The 19,614-nt window shown below is 46.3% G+C and overlaps 1 protein-coding gene across 1 annotated transcript in view; it reads left to right on the top strand.

Moving 5' to 3' along the window:
• Positions 1–666: 666 nt before the first annotated feature.
• Positions 667–19,614, top strand: part of LOC146183765 (uncharacterized) — a 50,679-nt gene continuing 31,731 nt past the window's right edge. The window contains exons 1-3 of the mRNA XM_084609190.1: positions 667–1,232; positions 13,225–14,400; positions 15,132–15,474. Coding sequence (XP_084465316.1) covers positions 907–1,232; positions 13,225–14,400; positions 15,132–15,474 — 1,845 coding nt within the window. The 5' untranslated portion in view covers positions 667–906. The remainder of the gene's footprint in view (positions 1,233–13,224; positions 14,401–15,131; positions 15,475–19,614) is intronic.

Raw genomic sequence — 19,614 nt, 5'->3', positions numbered from 1 at the left:
GCATAGCCATGTGTCACTTGATTTGCAAACAACGATAGTGTGTCATGGCCATGCCTGCACCTTGTCATCTGGCAGGCAAACATCCACAATGCACTTTTCGATCTTATCCTTAGATCTAATCAGAACATTGTCATCAGACATTAATGAAGGAGTAACAACATTGCAATCAACAGAAATCACACTCGCATAATGAGCAAAGCTAAAAAAAATACACACACAACCTCTGCAACTTTCCGTGCTGTGTCTGCAGCTTCTAAACAGTGGAAAATTGTACCTTCAAGCACCCTCTTGGATTCAACCTGGTATTTCAGAAATCGGTTCCGGGCTAAAGAGATGACAGAATATGTTTGTTATCAGAGAGCCTAAATTAAGTGAAGGGTCAAAGGTGCATCCTGTGTCCATCTCTTGTCCTCGTCTGCCTCACGCTAAGCCCCTCGGTAAAGCATATTATATAACCGCGTTCGAGCACTGCCGTCTGGAAAAATTGCGTACCCGCCCCTTACTTTAAGCACTTGCTTCATCAGGATGCTGCTCCTGAAGGTGCATATTTTTATCACCATGTGTTGGCACGGGATCGATAAAATCGCGTTGCGTGTGAACTGGAAACATTATGCAGCAGTCTGCACAGGTATTTGCACAATGCTTAAGTGCAGGTGAGGGCAAGGAGGCGAGGGGGGAGAGGGACGGGCGGTGCTTCTGCCACTCGTGCTAACTGAACTCAAGCCCTTGTCGATGCTGCCGCCTCGACTAGCTGGTCCTTAATCACGACGCCTGCTGCGCACTTTACCTGGTGGAACTGGGGTTTGTCTTGTTACAGGGCTTTCGGGCGGGTGGACGGCCAGCCAGACTGCCTGCCCTCTGAGCTGCTTGTCGCCGTCAGCATCCTTACATTGCACACCGCCGAACATGGCCGCTCTGCCGTCGTGCCTGGCACTCCTCTTCGCGCAGGTCGTCTTTCTGTGCCGAGCGCACAACCTGAGCTGTGCCGTGGACACGGCGTGTCCTGCGAGCGCTGTGCACCACGTCTCTAAAACCCGTTTCGCGAGGCCCAGCTGCGACTGCGCGCCTTCGTGCGTCGACTACGGCTCCTGCTGCCTAGACGCGAGTCTGGGGACGTCACCTCTCGGTCCACCCGTCATGTCGTGCCGGGACGTCCGGCTGACGGACGTCTCGTCAAGTGTCTACATGCGCACCAGGTGCGCCCGCGACTGGAAGGATGACCAAGTGCGCAGGTGAGGTGTCAGCTCCACTTTCTCTTTTATTTGCGTCATTTGCTTGCGTAGCCGAGGTCGTCTTTGTAAGAAGACCACTTTTGCGAGTACTTCCGACACGAATACTGCTAAGCTACCTGCAGGCATGTCGAGAATCACATTGCTTAAACGAGAGCACGTTAACCTCGCGTGGTTACAGCCTTCTGAATAAAGTGAGCAGCACATAAGGTAGGAAGTTTTCTGGAGGAACCGTACAGCGCACGAAACAAGCTGCGCTATGGCGAATCGAGGGTGTATAAGTAAAAATGTCCCCGGAAGATAACGCCCCGTAAAAAACGTCCCCTGAAAAGTTTCCTGAGGAAGCGACCCCTCGGAAAAAACTCCCTCAAGCCAAAAACTGACCATAAGAATGAATCGTTTCGTAATAAATTTCGTAATAAAAAAGGCCGGCCCCCAGTTTCCCAGCTCTATTGAGCACTCGATAAAATAGGTCTCATCACCTAGGTAATATTATGAGTACTCATTAAGAAACGCACAATCTGTTAGTTTTCGGGAACAACCCACGGCAGAAGGGGTCACTGGAAACCCTCGCAGATGTGCTAGTGACGGGCATGTAAACTTTCAGTTGCTATAGTGTAAAATGCTTGCATTGTTCCGGTGGTGATGAATATGCAGTACATTAAGGACTGCAAAACCAACCTTAACCAGTCGCTGAGAACGGCCACCTGAAGCACTGTTCGCAGCGACCGGCCTACAGAAGGCTTTGCTCAACGCAACCTTTATCTCGCAAAGAAAACAAAAACTGCAAAGACGAGGTCGCCGCCGATAGGGCCGCGGTTGGAGTATAAGTTCACACGACGGCAGTGAAGTGCAGATCATGTCATACAGCATCGCACTACACTTCGATCAGTGATGTCAATGCAGAGAGGCACTTGCCCTCAACAAATACTTTCGACTACGATAATTATTAGTTATTGACGCCCCACATTAATGTGATATTTGGCCCCTTAAAACCCGACGGGTGAAAGCGTGGTGTCACATGGGACGGTTGTCAGAATCAGCCTTTTAGGACCCTGGCATTCACGTTACCCCTATAGGCAACTAAGGTACGTTCATACGGCTTGGTTAAAGCGGGGCTTTATATGTGGGCTGAGGAAGAACAAACTGAGAATAACGCTCTTTCACCGCAGCTAAAGCTTTCGCTCAATATTTGGTTCAGCAGCATTGAACTCTTGTAATGTTTTTTTTTTTTTTTTTTCAGACGCATTCCTGCTTACAGTAACCCAGCATTAGGGTGATGGGGTTGGGGAAGTCTTGCTAGCTGCAGTCGGTGCATTACCAGTAGAATCAAAGCCGAGCGCACGTTTTCGCGCTTTGTTTTGTTTACTCTTCCATTCAAAGTGTGTGTTCGTGTACAGAGTCACTGAAGCGCTCGCGCATTGAGGGTCGGGCGGGCCCCCATGTTTCGGGCTTCAGAGGACGAAACGTGCTCCCAGTCGAGTACGGTTAGTGGCTTTCTTTGGTTTGTTTTCAACTTTTTTTTCAACACACGCTGATGTGTGTGTGTGTGTGTGTGCGTATACTGTGAAAGACACAAAAGTGGCCGTAAAAACGTTCGTTCTAACGCGCTGACGCTGTTGGAAAGTAGGTCTTTCTCAGCTTCTTGCGCTGCCTCACACGAGAAGTCAGCATCCTATTCTCGCGTGCGACGCGCGTGCGGGGGCGCGTGTGGAAATAAAAAAGGCGGAAACAAAATATAAGGTTCCAGCTGAAACCGTAAATGGAGATGTAAATTAAAATTAGTATAAGCCGGTGCCCTGATAAGCAGGGCACCAGGCGAGGTGAAGGTTGATGTTAGAGTACGTTTGATTGCGCCCTTTATGGTGAATTTTTTTTCTACTTCACAAATGAGGACTTTTCTTCCGAGGCCATTTTTTTTTTCGGGGACATTTTTACCGGAACTCCGAAGATAAATGGGGTGCCTGGCGCATTTTTTTTTTTCGGGCAGCGTGAAGCACAAGAGATCACGTATTCTTATGTACTGAAATGATGAATATTCAGTTCAGTTCAGTCGTTCAGTCTTGTCCGACACTTCGTGACCCTATGGACCATATTACGCCACGCTTTCCGGTCTCTCACTATCTTCCTAACATCACATAACTTAGGTTGAATTAAAACCATATCTTATTGAACTTTTTTATGGTTTCCAGTTAAGTCCATGTGAAAAAAAATCTAATTTGTTGACATCGTTTTTTACAACTTGCATACAGCATATTGGCTAAGGTAGAATAAAAACACTGCAAGGAAGCGAAATTTGCTATTCGTGTCTAGACTTGTTTGCTGTTAATATGAGAAATCGTAATGATTAGCTTAGTACTATATGCTAAATTTATCGCAGCTCTGGTTCGTGCAATTGCGTTTGCTTAGATCACCGTAGGCAGCTTGGCGAAGGGTACCATGCAGATACACCGGACCATTTTTTATCAGATATCCCAACATTGTCGACCACACAGCTATACAATTGCTCTGCGACAAAGTGGAGCGGGAGGCACACGACGGGGTCAGTGCGCGAAGGCTTCGTCAGAGGCGACCACACGACTGTTTGTTTGACACCGTTGTCATGCCGTTGAAGAATCGGCCGAGTATAGGTATAGATAATAGACGTTCACATTTGCGCACAGAATGTGCTTCAACAATTCGCATGCATGACGCAGCACTCTGCTCATACTAGGTATGGGATGGAACGGTAAAGTCTACAGTAATACCTGTCACACTTTCTCGCACAGCATGTAGCAAACGAACGTAAGAAAACTCAGGCGCATACATAGGGGGCAAACAGCCACTGGCCCCAAGGAAAGCGTAGGGGATTTGTTTTCGTGCTCATTGGGGTGAAATAATAGTATAATCATGGAGATAAACGGTTGGAAAGTAGGTTAAAAAAGAACCACAGGCCACCGGTGAAATCTCAACCCACGACCTCCCGATTCCGCGTTCGGGGCTCTAACAGTTGAGCTACAGCACCGGCTGTTCGGTCTTTTATTTGTACTGCGTTTAACCAATCCACGAGAGTGTTCACCAGCGCCACCGTCATCCATAACGGTGGACGTGGAACATCCTGTATTACCGCGAGTGCCACGCAGAATGAGATTTCACGGGAAAGGTGGAAGCTGGGGTAACCCTCTTAAGCCAGAGCCCATATTACTATTTGCGAAACTTTCCTTATTCCTTACATATCATTATTCGGCGGTTGAAGCGTGGAAATTCGGGTGTTGACCGTTAGTGTCGACGCCCGCGGTAATTACTAAAACTGTCCAAATTGCAATCTGAAAATTTTGATAAATGTACTAGCCCGGCCATCAAAATCAGTTGAAAAAAAGGCTCTAACGAACACTTGTAGACGTGACACTTGTAGACGTGACACTTGTAGACGTGACACTTGTAGACGTGACACTTGTAGACGTGACACTTGTAGACGTGACACTTGTAGACGTGACACTTGTAGACGTGACACTTGTAGACGTGACACTTGTAGACGTGACACTTGTAGACGTGACACTTGTAGACGTGACACTTGTAGACGTAATTAACTAAGAGGTGAAGAAAAAGAGGCGCTTTTCAGAAGGGAATGACAATGGCAGTTTATTTACCGCTGTTATATGGCGCTGCAATCCGGAAGCATCTGAAAAATGCATATACGGTTAGTGATAAGGCACTTTTCCAACTTTTATGATCAAAGAGCTCTCTGTTAGCTACCTATGACTTCAAGGCTACCATGTTCCAGTTCCTCGTTAAGCTAGTCAAATATAAACAAAAATATGGAAATGAGGGGCTCGCGTCGAGACGCATGCAAAGCGAGTCAACGGCGGCCGACAACCTCCCGATTCACTGTTACATTATTGCACATTTCTTAACATTAGAAAAAAACCTCTTATTATTTCCTTAGTGTCAGTGGCTGTTAATTACTTTTTTATGTAACACGGTGAAGTGAATGTCCCGACGGGGTGACCCAGTGGTTGTGGCGCTCACCTGCTGAGCCTTGGGCGGCGGCACGCGTGCACTGTGCGATGTCGGTGCACGTCAGAGAAATACAGGTGGTCAGAAATAATCCAGAGTCATCTGTTACGGTGTCCCTCAAAGCCAGAGTGGCTTCCGGATGTTACTTTCTCGCTTTTCACTTCAAAATGAGTACATGACTATCGTAGAATCAGAAGTTATTCAGTCAGCATAAAACTAAAACATTCAAAATACTGGCAAAATGTGCTACTTTCGGTGCTTATAAAACTGGTAGCTGTTTATGCTTGCAATGTAACAACCCCATTTATCTGCCAACTGCGCACTGCAGCCGTGCCCTGAACGCCCGAACTCTTGTTTTTTTTTTTTTTTTTGGGGGGGGGATGCTGTCATTGTACATTTAATTATGATTAATTTTATAGGCGCAAGAGCAGTTTTCGCTGAAGTGCGCCATGATACAAGGAATTTTCTTTGCGCAACGTGCCCTCTATGAACCATTTCCAAGCATTTCACCAGGCCAGGAGAAACCTATACTGGTACCCACGGGAAAGCGCTACTACCCGCGCGGCGGAGTGAATCGAATTCCATACGGGCTGCATACGAGTGAATGCTCGAACTAATACACAACTGCTGCACTACATTGTGTAGGCTGATCGTGAGAGAGGAGTCATCATATGACTGACTGCCTGACCAACACGTTCGCTATACTTGATGCCGCTTGACGCCAAAGGTTCGCAGCCGTGAAACATTTATTTTTCGTTTCGGCGTGAAAATGCCAAGCTTCATCCTCGGTCGTATTCGGCGCTAGTGCAGCGAATTCTGCGTTCAACAGGAGGAGGTTTCATGTTAAAGCTGTGCAACAGTGCACTTCGCCTGATCTAAAGCTGCCATAGCTGGCTGACAAGAGCATTGTGATGTCAATCTCTCTACTAGTGTGACAATTAAGGCGGCTTTGTGAAAGCTCATAAAATGTTAGCAATTTATGGCCGCATCTAGGATTAATTGTATATGACGTGTGCTGTGTTCTTGGACATTACTAATTTAACTCAGTGTCATTTAGGCGGCTAGATCATTTGAGATCATTCCATAGTCATTTTTCAGAGATTCCTTGTTCCCAGCGCTGCCGTTATGAACACACACTCCCCGAAGTGTCCCATGAGCCCAATCTTTTAGCGCCTTCAACTAGCATTGGTAGGAGACGTCACGCGCAATGTATCAACAAGTATATCTGTGAAGCTTTATAATGTTCATTTCTTGTAGCCGCCGACACATCAAATTATCCCTTCGTCATGCCGCAGAGGCAATCAGATTCATTTGGCAAGACTGTCGACACGTCAATCTGCTTGCTCGAAGTTCTAGGTTGTCGTGGCTGCTTTCTCCGTTTATTGCCGAATGTTCTCCTCCGCCTTCCAACTGAGCGCCGATGACAGCGGCGGTAGTTCTGATCGAGTGCCAAGCGTGCTTGACGCCATCACCCCGCCGAGTTCTTTCAATGTGCGCGTGCATAAGACCACCGTATCATCACAAGCGCTTGCGTGCATTTTCCTTTTTGTACTTCTCACCCCGCCGTGGTGGAGCAGTGGTTTGGCGGTTGCGAGATCTAATCCCGGCCGCGGCGGCTGTAGAGGTGAAAAGCAAGGCGCCCGTATATGCTGTGCGATGTCAATGCACGTTAAAGAACCCCAGATGGTCGAAACATCCGGAGTCCTCCACTACGGCGTCCCTCATAGCCTGAGTCTCTTTGGGAGGTTGAACCGCACAAAAACCAACCTTTTTGTACTCCAACACGCCCGGTTTAGCATCCGCGTCTTTCATTTCACGTATTTCACTTTCATTTCAGAACAATTTCACTATATTCCTGCTTGATAAGGGAGTAATTTACTCCTTGGCATCCACCCAAGCGCAGCCGTACGGCTACGAAGGAAAGTTATACACCTTTCTCGGAAACTTCGTAGTTCAAGAAGATTTCGTCCTGATCCGGGGATCGAACCCGGCACCACCGCCTTTCCGGGGCAGTCGCTCTACCGACTGAGCTAACCAGGACGGTCAGCAGATCAGATGGTAGGGCGAGAGCGAATTGATCTATAACTCGAAGTGAGAATAGCGTTGGCCAAATATTTAGGGGAATCCCCCAAGGTGGAGTAGATTTCTAATAAGGGTTCGATTTCCGGATCAGGATGAATTTTTCTTTAACTGCGAAGTTTCTGAGGTAGCCGTATGGCTGCGCTTTGGTGGATGTCAGTGAGTAATTACTCCCTTACTACGAATCTACTCCACCTTGGGGGTTTCCCCTAAATATTTGACCAACACTATTCCTGCCTGCTGGAATGCTGTCAGAACTACGTGATTTAACATGCGTAAACTTGGCGCAAAAGGGCCAATCGCTGGTGATTAGGGAATACAGGGGAAAAGCAAAGACGCGAGTTAACCATGGTTGAACCTGCCTATACAACGTGGAGGTTTGGCATCCTGCGTGACCTAGCCGAGCTAGGTATCCGTGGCAGGATGCTAAGCTACTTGAGTGACTTCCTAACCAACCGTACATTCAAAGTCCGCTTAGGCTCAACGTTTTCAATTAACTTTGTGCAGGAAAACGGCGTTCCCCAGGGCTGTGTCTTAAGCACCACTCTCTTCATAATTAGGATAAATTCCTTAGCAAAAGCGATCCCAAGGTCCATAATGTATTCTCATTATGTAGACGATGTCCAAATAGCATGCACGTCCTCCAACTGGTCAGTCTGCGAGAGACAAATACAAATCACTATAAACAAACTGTCCGCGTGGGCAGACAACAGATTTAATTTCTCCACAAAAAACGGTAGCTGTTTTATTTTCGCTATGACGAGGATTGCAAAGCAACCCACACTTCACCTCAACGAGAATACATTGCCCGTTAAACAAGAACATAAATTTTTAGGTGTCCCCTTTGACAAAAACTAACCTTTCTTCCACACATAAACAACTTAAAGAAAAAAACATCCCAAGCCCTCAATGTGATGAAAGTACTCTCAAGAAAACGCTGGGGATCCGATAGGGCATGTTGTTTACATATTTACCGTTCTCTAATACGCTCTAAGTTAGACAATGGCTCAATAGTATACGGCTCGGCCAGGCCAGGCCATCCTATTTAAAACGGCTAGATCCAGTTCAGAATCTTGGTTTACATTTATCATCCGGTGCTTATAGAACTTCTCCAATAGCTAGCCTCTATGCGGAAACTAATTAACCTGCTTTATAAGATCGAAAAACTGCACTATCTTGTACATACGTCCTCAAAATCCGTTCCATGCCTAACCATCTATGTTACTCTATTGTCACGAAATGCTCTTTCCGAATACTCTTCAACAACAAGCCTCAAGCAATTAGGCCTTTGTTCTTGCGCTTCGAAGAAAAATGCCGAGAGCTAGACGTATTAAATGAAGATGAATGTATTGTACCAAGACACGAACCACTCCCTCCGTGGTACACTCTCCCTGCAGTTGCTGACCTCACGCTAACACAGTTTCAAAAAACGCACACTCCACATGAACACATATTGCAGGGATTCCTGGCACTAAAAGAAAAATATACGAATTACATTGCATTTTACACAGATGGTTCGAAACAAAAGTAACTGTTGGAATAGCAGTAGTACAAGATGAAGCAGGCGCAATAATAAGGCTACCTCCTTATACATCAGTTTTCACTGCAGAGTGCTATGCTGTTTGTACGGCTGTAAAAAAAAAAAAAGGAATGAAAGCATTAAAAATATCGTCATTTTTACTGACTCTAAGTGTCCTCACTGCATTAAACTCTAAAAATAAAGTTGAGCCACTTATTGGCAACATAACACACACGATAGTACAGATAGCGTCCCAAAAACATAACATTCTGCTGGGTCCCCATAGAGGACAACCTTGTCTTAATCCTTTGCATACCTTGGCAGCTTCCGTACTTCTTATCCCTTCCCATTTTTTCTGTAGGAACTCTGTTACCTCATAACCGATACCTTCTTCTTTTAATGTTCCACAAGAGTTCTCTATTTACGTTATCCTACGCCCCGTTTATGTCCAGGAAGGCCAAATACAAAGGTCTATTTTCCACTCTAGATATTGCGATGCATTGGGTAAGCACGAACAGGCTATCATCTAAGCGCCTACCATTTCTAAAGCCGTTCTGAAGTTCTCAGAGTATCTTGTTACTTTCTACCCATGCTTGCATCTTTAATTTCACGGCCTGCATGACAAACCTGTATATAACAGATGTTATGGTAATCGGCCTGTAGGATTTTATGTGCATCCTTTCTCTTTTCCCTTTATAAATCAAGTTATTTTACTCTGCCGCCAGCTGTCAGGAATTTGCTTATTTGTTATGACTGTTTACAAAGCTTTTAACGTTTCCTTAATTCTTGGACCAAGTTTCATCTATTCCTCTAGATGTGTTTTTAGGAATATTTTTTTCTGCCTTTTTCCAGTTTAGATTAGTCAGTTGTAAGCTACTTTGTATTCTTATATCTCGTGTTGCTTCCTGATTTGTGTAGATTACCCTATCGTCGTTCTTAAATGACTCTGCTGTAACTGATGTAATGTAGTTCACTGCGTTGTCCCCCTTTAAACAATATCCCTCGTTATCTTGAATCTGGTCCTGCTTTCTTTGATTCTTTTTGCCTAGCCAGCTTATATGGTTCCAGAATTTTCTTGGTCCGCCTCTAGTGGCATCGTATATGTCAGCTATGCAGCGATCGGTGGACTACTTTATTTTACTTTGGATGAAGGCCTATACATCAAGTTTCTTTTGTCGATATGATTCCCATTTTTGGTCTATTTCCTCCCGAGATACCTGTGCTTTCTTTGCCTCTCGGTGTTCCCTTGAATCTGCCCGTCGTTGCTCCATGGCTTCCTGATTTCTTTATTCCACAAGCTCCGTGGCTTCCTCTATCCATTCCAGTCGTTTGCTACTTAAGCCTCATTAATATTTCTCCTTATGAATAGTTCTACCTGTTCATAATTCCAGTCTTCCATGGGGATTTTCTCTATTGCTTCCTCTGTCTGCCGCTATCCGCGACATTTATTCGTCGTTTAATTTTGCGTTTACTTTTTGTCTAAGTTCCATTTCTCTTTTCATCAAGGGCCCCATCTGCAGACTAATACGTTTATGATCACTTCCCAGACTGCACTCCCCTTCGTCTATTTTCATTTTTGTGACCTTGGGGGCTATAAATTCCCTGCGACATTAGACAGCAGTAAATGGTCATCTGCCTATTGCGGAATTTCTACGTGGTTTGTCCCTCGCATTTTGTTTCTATATTTATAAAAACTAGATCGTGTCGCTCACAGAAATCCAGCATTAGCTTCCCGTTGCAATCCGTGTATCCATCCATACCGTCGATGTGGTCGTTTGTCCCCCAGTAGAATATCGGCTCCGTCTCCAACTGGCTCATATAGTCACTGAGACATTCAACGAGATCCTTGTTTCCTTGCCTGCATTGGTGTCCTGTTCCTAAATAAACTACCCCTAGCCATGTCCTTATGCCATTTTATGTAGGTGGTGCCATCTAGTGTTTAAGTTGAGAAAAACCGCCATGCTGGCATGCGCGGTCGCGTCCGCGGAACAGGAGACAAGAAGCGCATCAATATTGCGGAGATTTCGTATTCAGTTTTTCTTTTTTGTGCGTGTTTTGAGAGTACCTGACGGAAAGAAAAAAACGTTTTTAGCAGCAGCGAAGGCCCTCTGTCATTAATGACCGGGATTTATGCACCTGGTCAGCTCGGCCGAAGACCACAAGCCTGATTAAATTGTAAAGTAACTGCTATGGGGCACACAGAGGAAGTGATGCACCCCTGGCCGCGATAGAGGGCGGTGAAGCACGTAATGAAAGGAAGTTTTTGATCTGCTTTTTATCCTCTAATGGTTTACGGGGTACCGTAACAGTTTAAACAGTGAGAACAAGCGAATGTAGTCGTTTCATTACATTTTTTGGAGCAATGCTAAAAACTCTACGTTTAAATGCCCAACCGATCATGCAAGTAGTGTTAAGTGCTTCAGCGGCTACCGCATGGACTTCTCACACCTCCACTGATGTTCTTTTCATGAGGATCTGTTGTGCATTTCGGATCAATTTACTCTGCCCTAGACCACCGTTGTTGGGTGACAAATCGTTCAAGCGTTGTTTAAGCGTCCTAGCATGTCTGGCGATGTTTTAAGCATAGCTTGCATGACTCACCTACCGGTTTGCCGGTGCGAGCAGCGGTGACTGTTGTCGATTGCGGGAGCTGCTGTCCTCTAATTTCTGTGATAGGCTGCTGGATGCGTTCGTCTGATGCTGCCGTCATGCTGATGTATAGCCACACAAAACAGAAAAAGGACAATTGATCTAGATGGCCCTATTGAATAATGTCCCGTAATTACCTCAGCGAAAGCTTATTTGATGAACAATTATTAATAGCTCATTTGTCGTCGCAAAGTTTGCTTACTTTAAGGAATAGCTGTCATTCCCATGGTCACATTCATATTCATTATCGACAGCAAAAGCTTACGAGATGCATTCTTTTAGAAATGTATTGTAGCGCTATTTCACTGAATATTACGCTGATAACAATTTTATTAGGCAACGTTGTCTCGCGGGATATATAGGCATATTTTTGTATACATTCATAAATCCGAAGGGACTGCGCCGAAATACTTTTGTCGTTAGATGGCATATTTTCTTAATTTTTGCCGCAAAGAAAATCATCCCCTTTAATTTTTCCTGTCCCTTCTTTACAAACACAGCGTTCGGAACTCACGCGAAAGGCTGCCAAGGCGAAACATTTTCGGTTGGTGCTTGAAATTCAATGGTCGATCATTTTCGCCCGATTGAAGGAGTGAGAGCGTACAGCGACGAACATCCATACCGCCGCTGTTAATTTTTTTATCTTCTGTTAATAATCTGCTTCCGGCTGTGAATCTCTTCATAATTCGAACGGCACAGCAAATTATTTTGGTATCCGCGGACCATGTTAGTAACAAAGCTGCGGCCGGTGAAAATGAAACGAACGAGGAGGGGAAGGAAAGAAAGGCGTGAAAAGGAGAGGGGTAGGGTATCTAAAACCATAAATAATATAAAAGACAATAAAGATAGCGCACCGCTAATATCCGCTGAGCAGCTTAGACGCTTTTCGGCTATTTAAGACTCTTTTTGCGCAAAATACTGCGCAGCGCGAGTGGTTTGTGCGTACCATGTTACGGCGCCCCGCTGCTCTCTCCGCGTCTGCGCACAACAGAGGTATGGTGGCTAGTCACCATAACAGAGAAGAAGAATGACTCTGCGCGCTCCGGTTCGCGGCTATTTTCCTTCTCGCTAACTTTTTATTCATTAGCTTTTGGATCTCGCTGCGATGGCTAATGGATTGGGGCACTCGACTGCTCATCCCGAAGGGGCCAATTCGATCATGGCCGCTGCGATCTTGATAAACACACCGCGAAACAATACCATTACCTTCATAATCAACGTATTTTTCAGAAATATATCGTCTAAGCATACAAATGACTAGTATATTTGCACAGAAGTACCATCTGCCGTTAAAAAAAAGCCCCTTGGCGCATACGTTAGCTTGGTACAAGCTTTTCACTCAGCTGATTTGGATTTCTACCTAAAACTCTTAAATCTATACTTCGTTCCTGAAAAATTAATAGTTAACCAGTTGGTCGTAACTAATTATTCAACTTTGGAGAACTAGAAAATTACTGCTGGCTGGCTTCTAAACTGTCGGCAGCCGTTGGCCTTCGGGCTAGGACATTTCTTCTTAAAAGGTTTTGCATTTAGCCGGGGCACTCGGTATAAAGAAAGAGGGTTTATAGACAGTCACATATGAGAGACCGTATCGAATGGCGCGTCGATTCAGTCCACCTGCCCTTCTGGCACTTGCAAAACTCGAGTGTGTAGCTGCTTCTCATTTCCTGGTTGACTAGTTGGCGCTGTCAGATCAAACGCGTTGTTTAAGCCCATATCATAATGCAACCCATGTGGTTCCCCAACTCGCAGCGAGTGCGAAGAAGAGCTGGCGGTGGAGTCTGATCCATTCCTGACCATTCCCGTGACCAGCAGGAGCACCAATGTAACGTACAAAAATGTGCGCTGCGCAGTGTGCAATCGGGACTTCAACGTGAAGATGTGGACGGCCTTCCTGCGCTCCCTCAGTGACAGTGCCTCGCAGACCTGCCCACATTTCGGGGACCCGTCACAGTGTCCCGTGTTTCTGGGATGTCCTGATTTCATGCATGGCAAGAAGCCTCAACAGTACTTCCGCGTCTGTCGTTCGGACCTGGTGTCAGACTGCCCGGTCGATTTTCATGACCGCAACTCACGGCTGCGCGACGGATGCCACGCGTATTTCGCACCTGTGCAGGACCTACTGACAGGCGTCAACTACAAGAACTTCTACTGCGCTCTTTGCTATGGTGTCTCAATGACTGATGTAGCCTGCGTCGAAGAAGGCAGTATGGTCGAGTACCCCTGGATTGAGGGGGACCAGAGTGAGGAAATACCCCACAAAGATGTACTCCCTTCGTACTCGCTCCTCATAGACGTCGACTTCGCCAGGGGAGGAGCCAAAGTGGGGCTCCAGGACCGCTGTGCGCCCAACCAGGCTTACGACCCTTGGAAGCAGACCTGCCGTAACCTAGTGTGCGGAAAGCTCTTCGAGCTGCGGGACGGCCTCTGCGTGGCCAGCGCTCTGCGGGCCGCGTACGGGTCTTCCGCTGTGCCTCGCGCTCTCTTGGCATCCAACTGCAGCAAGGTGGCTCTGGACGTGGACGAGTTCACACTCTGGGAGAACCATACGGCCACGCTCCGGGCCGACGCCGGCACCGGTGAGCTGCTTGTGCCAGGCGAGTACGAACTGCGCGCTGACGGCTCCATACTCGTGTGCGCTGAGTCCGGCCTCCTTCCCGCGCGGAGGATGGCTGTGTATAAGTTTCGCGACACCGAAGGCTACATTACGCTTGCTGGCAGCATAGTTTCCCTAGCGTGCCTATTGGTCAAGTTGGCGCTGCAGATCCGTGCGCCGGGGCCCTGGAAGCTTCCGGACCTGCTAATCAGCATGCTCTCCCTGTCCATCTTTGCGGCACAGCTACTCTTCCTCTTCGTAATGGTGGCTGCCCGGTATCGGATACTGTGCACGCTGATTGCTATGCTCGTGCACTACTTCTTTCTGGCCAGGTGAGTACTTTGCATGCGCTATTGGAGTAACGGTTTAGCACTCTTCCTCCCGTACGTGATTTTCTGTCATAGTTTTGTAGAAGGCTCCGCCACTGCTTTCGGTAAATTTACCGGGCCTAAGAATTTAGGTCTCGGAATGACAAAAAAAAAAAACACTGCATTTTTCTAAAGCAACATCCACCTGATTTCTTGCGTTTCCGGCCCTGAATAATCCGGCGCCTAGATGTCTGAGCAATTACTTGCCTAGGGGTTTAAATGTCCTTTTTTAAAAGTATTTGGCTAGAACAGCTAGGTTTTTTGTTCTGTATTCCATCCACTGGCAGTTTTCTATGAACGATACATGATATACAGGCAGTTGAGACTCTGTCTTTGCTCTGCTGTCGTGAGGCCACACAGTATTTCCTCGCCGCTTCCCCCCAATCAGAATGCAAAATTAATGCAGCCCGCGCTAGATCAAATTGATCGCGTAGGAAGCAAATGAGGTGAAAATATTTTTCACATCTAGCGCAAAAACGCATGGTCCTATTCTCAGTTACGGGTACGTGTGACCAGTACGTGTGTTGTGTTGAACTTTCCTGAAAGTTGCCATCATGACGAATGGGAACCTGTCGTTCAAACGTTCGAACGTAAGGGAAGTTCTGAGATTATTTCTTTCCGGGACCCGTAGCCTGAGTGCCTAAAAGCAAGAGAAGAGCATGCGTCACGCGCGTCTCTTTTTGCGTGAATTACAGCTTCTTCTGGACGAACGCGCTGGCTTTGGACCTCTACTGGTGCGTGGCGTCCATTGCAGACCGAACCGGGAGGCGAGCAGGCCACTCTTTCTGGCTCTTTAGCGCCTACTGCTGGTCTCTGCCCTGTTCGGTGGTTGCCATCTCTGCGGTGATGGACCTGTGGATCCTCCCCGTATCCCATCCGCTCTCCCCAGGCTACGGTCGCGGTGTCTGCTGGATCTACAACCGCCTGGCGCTACTTGCCTTTTTCGCAGCTCCAATTGCGGCCATTGTCGCAGTGAACATGGGCCTTTTCGCCCTCTGCGTCGTCCGCATCTCTGGCACCCTCACCAACGCTAACAAGGTGCGTGCCATCGCAGCATTTACTCACATTTTCAGAGATGATCGACGAAAGTGGTTGGCTTTAATAAGAGAAAACATGCAATGATTTCATGACGTGCAGTCGAAACGACGCGAGATGTGAGAATCATGGCCCTTTTTTGTTACTTGGGTGTTTCCGACAGTCTTCAGGTAGCTCACTGCCGGCTTTGCTGTTTAGGGTAGATACACCTGTTATTACTGAATTAAGAGACACAAATTAGCAATGCACACTTTTAGTGCGGTGCCACGATTATAAGTTTCAACGTGACATAAAACTTACATGCGTCCCAGCAGCGTTTTTAAATATCATTGCCAAAACTGGTCTTCCACAATCATTGTGGGCTCAAAGAGAAGCCACAGATGCGACAGTTAACGATTTCGTGGCATCGAGGCTCCCCAATTCGTTTGTAGCTTTTGTCGCACGTTTACCTCTCCGTGAATGCGTCGTTCACAATGGCAGCTGTCAGGGAAATGCTGCAGAAAAAGAAGTTCTGGGACGTTAGTCGAGGTAGGCGCGGTAACGCTCTTCACATGAACTTAACCGGCTTTATTTTGCCAATCTCATCATGATCTTCCTCACATGAATTTAACCGCGCTTTATGTTGCCAAGCCCATCATGGTCATCTTTCTTCTCCCCTTCCTGAATTCAGAGTAGCAGACCAGATTTTATGTTAATGTTATGAGCGCAGAAAAGCATTGTAGCAATCTCGCACCAACTCCGTGGAGACTTGCGCAGCCATTACTCTGCGCAAGTCTCCACGAGGACGACCTGCGCCTCCTTTCACGGCGTCTCGAGCACGTTCGCGGCGGCTGGTTTGCAAACACTGAGTCTAGTCACTGGAAAATTTTCAGAGTACCGCAAAGGTGCCCACGGGCGCCATTTTCCTTCCAGACCACCGGACCCAGCCGCCATCTGAACGGCGAGTGACAGCATTCTAAGTCTCCTAACATGCTTTTAAAGAACCAAAACTGAAAAATTTTGCCATGTTTATTCAGAACAGTACCACCAGTGATTACATGGTGACTAACTTTATTACTTTAGTCCGCAATCGATGGGAAAAGATGAAGTGTGTGGGTGAACCGGCGAGCACTTCAGAGTGCCTGCTCTTGTAAATCGCCGGATAATTGGATCAACTCGCGTTTTACGGGCAGTGCAGTGGTGTTACATGTGTTACAACATTATAAAGTGACGAACTGTGAAATACCATGTCTGCGAAGATCGCAGGAACGTGCGCATGTATTGTTAAGAATGCCGTCCGCAGGCGCCGCTGTGCCAGACGCGGTAAAGACACGGGGGCCAAGGTGCAGAGTTTATTGCGCTCTGACACGATGAATCGCTTTGTATAAGGAACACAAAGTGAAGCAGCAGGCTCGCGTAGACAGCGTAAACAGACTAAGATACAATTTAGTATCGCCGTCGCTGCTCCAAGGACGCCAAGCAGGCTTTGTTTTGCGTGAACTTAATTCTTTTGCGGCGTCGTCATTACGTGAAGGAAAAGTAACGCGCTGGTCGCACCCAGTTTCACCCTGAAAAAAAAACATGGCCTACTATGTCATTGCTATCGCCGCGCGGTTGTGAATATTGTACTTTTCATTGTGTAATGGTATCTCTTTATGTTGTTTCATCAGCATACGCCTCGTGCCGCCAATTTGCTAGAATATCGCTCATTAACTGCCGTTAAAAATTAAAATGACATCGCACATTGATGGCATCTCTGACACATATTTGCCAAGTTTCCAGCTGCGAACACACAACTATGGTTGATTGGTTTAGTTATGGGGTTTAACATCCCGAAGCGGTTCATACAATGAGACACCGTAGTGGAGAGCTCCGGGAATTTCCAACACCTGGGTTTCTTTAACGCACAACTAGAAATAAATAACTAATAAATCTGTGCTTGGAGCTTTATTTGCAATAATAATAAAAATAAAAAAGGAAGAGCAGCGGCGGTCATCGATCCGATCCGCACACGAACATGCAGTGTGTGTAATTTCGCAGAACTGAATATAGATGCATCTGATGCCGGCTGGCTAGATATTTACCTTAATTTGAGGGTAGCTTTTGCAAACTTCCGCAAGTAAAATGGACGCTGCATATTGCTGCGCACGTGTGGCACACGGCGTTGGAAGGTATAAACACATGTTGCCATTAGGCGAACCACGTTCACGTTAAATACTTGGTGCGCTTCTTTCGCAGCTAAACGAACAAAATTTCAAACCAATGAACCAGCGTATTTCGCGGAAGGTGTTCCTTGATGGCACGGATTTTTCTTGGTCGGTTCTGTGAAGCCACACCTACCACTGGAGCAGATCACTGTTTTCGTCCAGACAAAGAGAAAACGTATATCTAGACTCGGGCCTGGTGTTGCACCAGAGACATAGCAGAATTTCTCACGTGTACACTGCGAGAAACGATCGGAAAAAAGAGGAACTCCCGCGCAAGACACGTATTCCGCGCACGCGCTTGGAAGGGATATGGCGACGCGAAGTCACGTGACGCGGATCAGCCAGTAGGCGAGCGGCGGCGCGGGGAAAACGAATGTGGTACTCTGAAATTTTTCCAGTGATTCTGAGACAGCCAAAGCGAGACCTCGGGTGCCCGCAGCTGCGCCGTGAAGAGGAGTTACGGCGACCTTGAGCCCATAGAGTTAATACAAAGACTCTAGAGGGAAAGCTGGGCAGGGAAACGAGCTTTCCACTGGTTCGTCGCCATCATCAAATTCGTCATTGTGGCCAGCACAGTTTCTGCTCACTGCGTCAAAAATGAATAAAGGTTTGAACAAAAGACTTAAAAACCGCTGCAGATAACACAACTGTAGGAAATTTCTATACACTGTTTTCAAGTTTCAAGCATATTATATGATCTTTCAGGCATCTTCTTAGTCGTAAAGGAATGATGTAGAACGATTGAAAAGCCGTCTTTGCGAGCAGACGTAGCAGACTCCCTTTGAGTTTCGGTTTCAAATTTCAGTTTTCGAGCGCCTCGAGGTCAGACACTTGAAACAACGAGAAGTTTATAGCGAACAGGTGCTTGCTCTTTCATGCATCGCGATGGCGCCTTCCTGCGCTGTATGCAAGGCAACAGCTATAAAAGGATCCGGCATATCGCTTCACGTGTGAGTAGACGTGCCACATTTTATATTTGCAAATTTCATAATAGGTGTTCATAATAATACCTTCTACAAGGAGAGGTATGCGTGAAAGTCGAAACTATGGACTGCAAGGCGTGTACGTGAACAAAAACCTTCCTGACTTTGAACTGTTTCTTAAAGGCAAATAAACGACACCAGGCGAGCTGAACATTTTATTTGCAGCATTCCTCACAGGAATAAGGAACAGCTGGACAGGATATACTTACACCATCTCGTTTAATGCTACATGGCTGTGAAATAGCACACTATGAGATGACTAAAATGCTCAGTCCCTAACTTCGGGCTGCAACTCGAATAAAAGGTCTTCAGTGATATGCCTTACTGCTATGTGCATGTCTTGCCAGGAGATGCACAAAAACCATTATGATGCTGTTTATTTTTAAGTATATTCAGCTTCCTTATCGCCATTTCCCCAGCCTACTAGGGGACACGTTATGCTAATTTTAAAAGGTGAATGATCGAGTGTTTTCAGTGGCATCTAAATTTTTTTAGAGCAATGTTTTGCATTGCTGATACATGCGGTAATAAAGACTATATTATTCAGCGCATTTCTGATTTCTCACAACTGCTACTTCATATACTGAAGAACAAACAGCTGTTAAAATGGCTGGAGATGATGCTGTGGTGAGATAATCCCATTGCGACATCGTCCCGCGCCAAAAAGATACGTCAACTTCATCTATGCGAGACGCAAGGTAAAAAAATGCACAAGATCCGCATGAGTTAAGAAGCCTTTGAAATTTATAAAAGGAAACAAAATAAAAAATACGCACACAAGGCAAATCAGCAGTAAACACACACGAGCACCCTTTGACATTTACTGTATGCAGCACTAGCCATCCCGGATAGACCTGTGGAATTCGTCACTGTTTTTTTTTTTAATATACTGTGGTCGCCGTCTTGCGCCAAAGCAAATTTCTGACGTGTTTTCAGGTGATCGGGCATAGGAGATGCATGTGTTCTCGACAGAC

This window comes from Amblyomma maculatum, chromosome 7, assembly GCF_055883805.1.
Source record: "Amblyomma maculatum isolate TAMU_Amacu chromosome 7, ASM5588380v1, whole genome shotgun sequence".
NCBI classification, from domain to species: domain Eukaryota; kingdom Metazoa; phylum Arthropoda; class Arachnida; order Ixodida; family Ixodidae; genus Amblyomma; species Amblyomma maculatum.
Note: the sequence above shows the minus strand (reverse complement) of the source record. Positions and strands in the feature narration are given on the sequence as shown.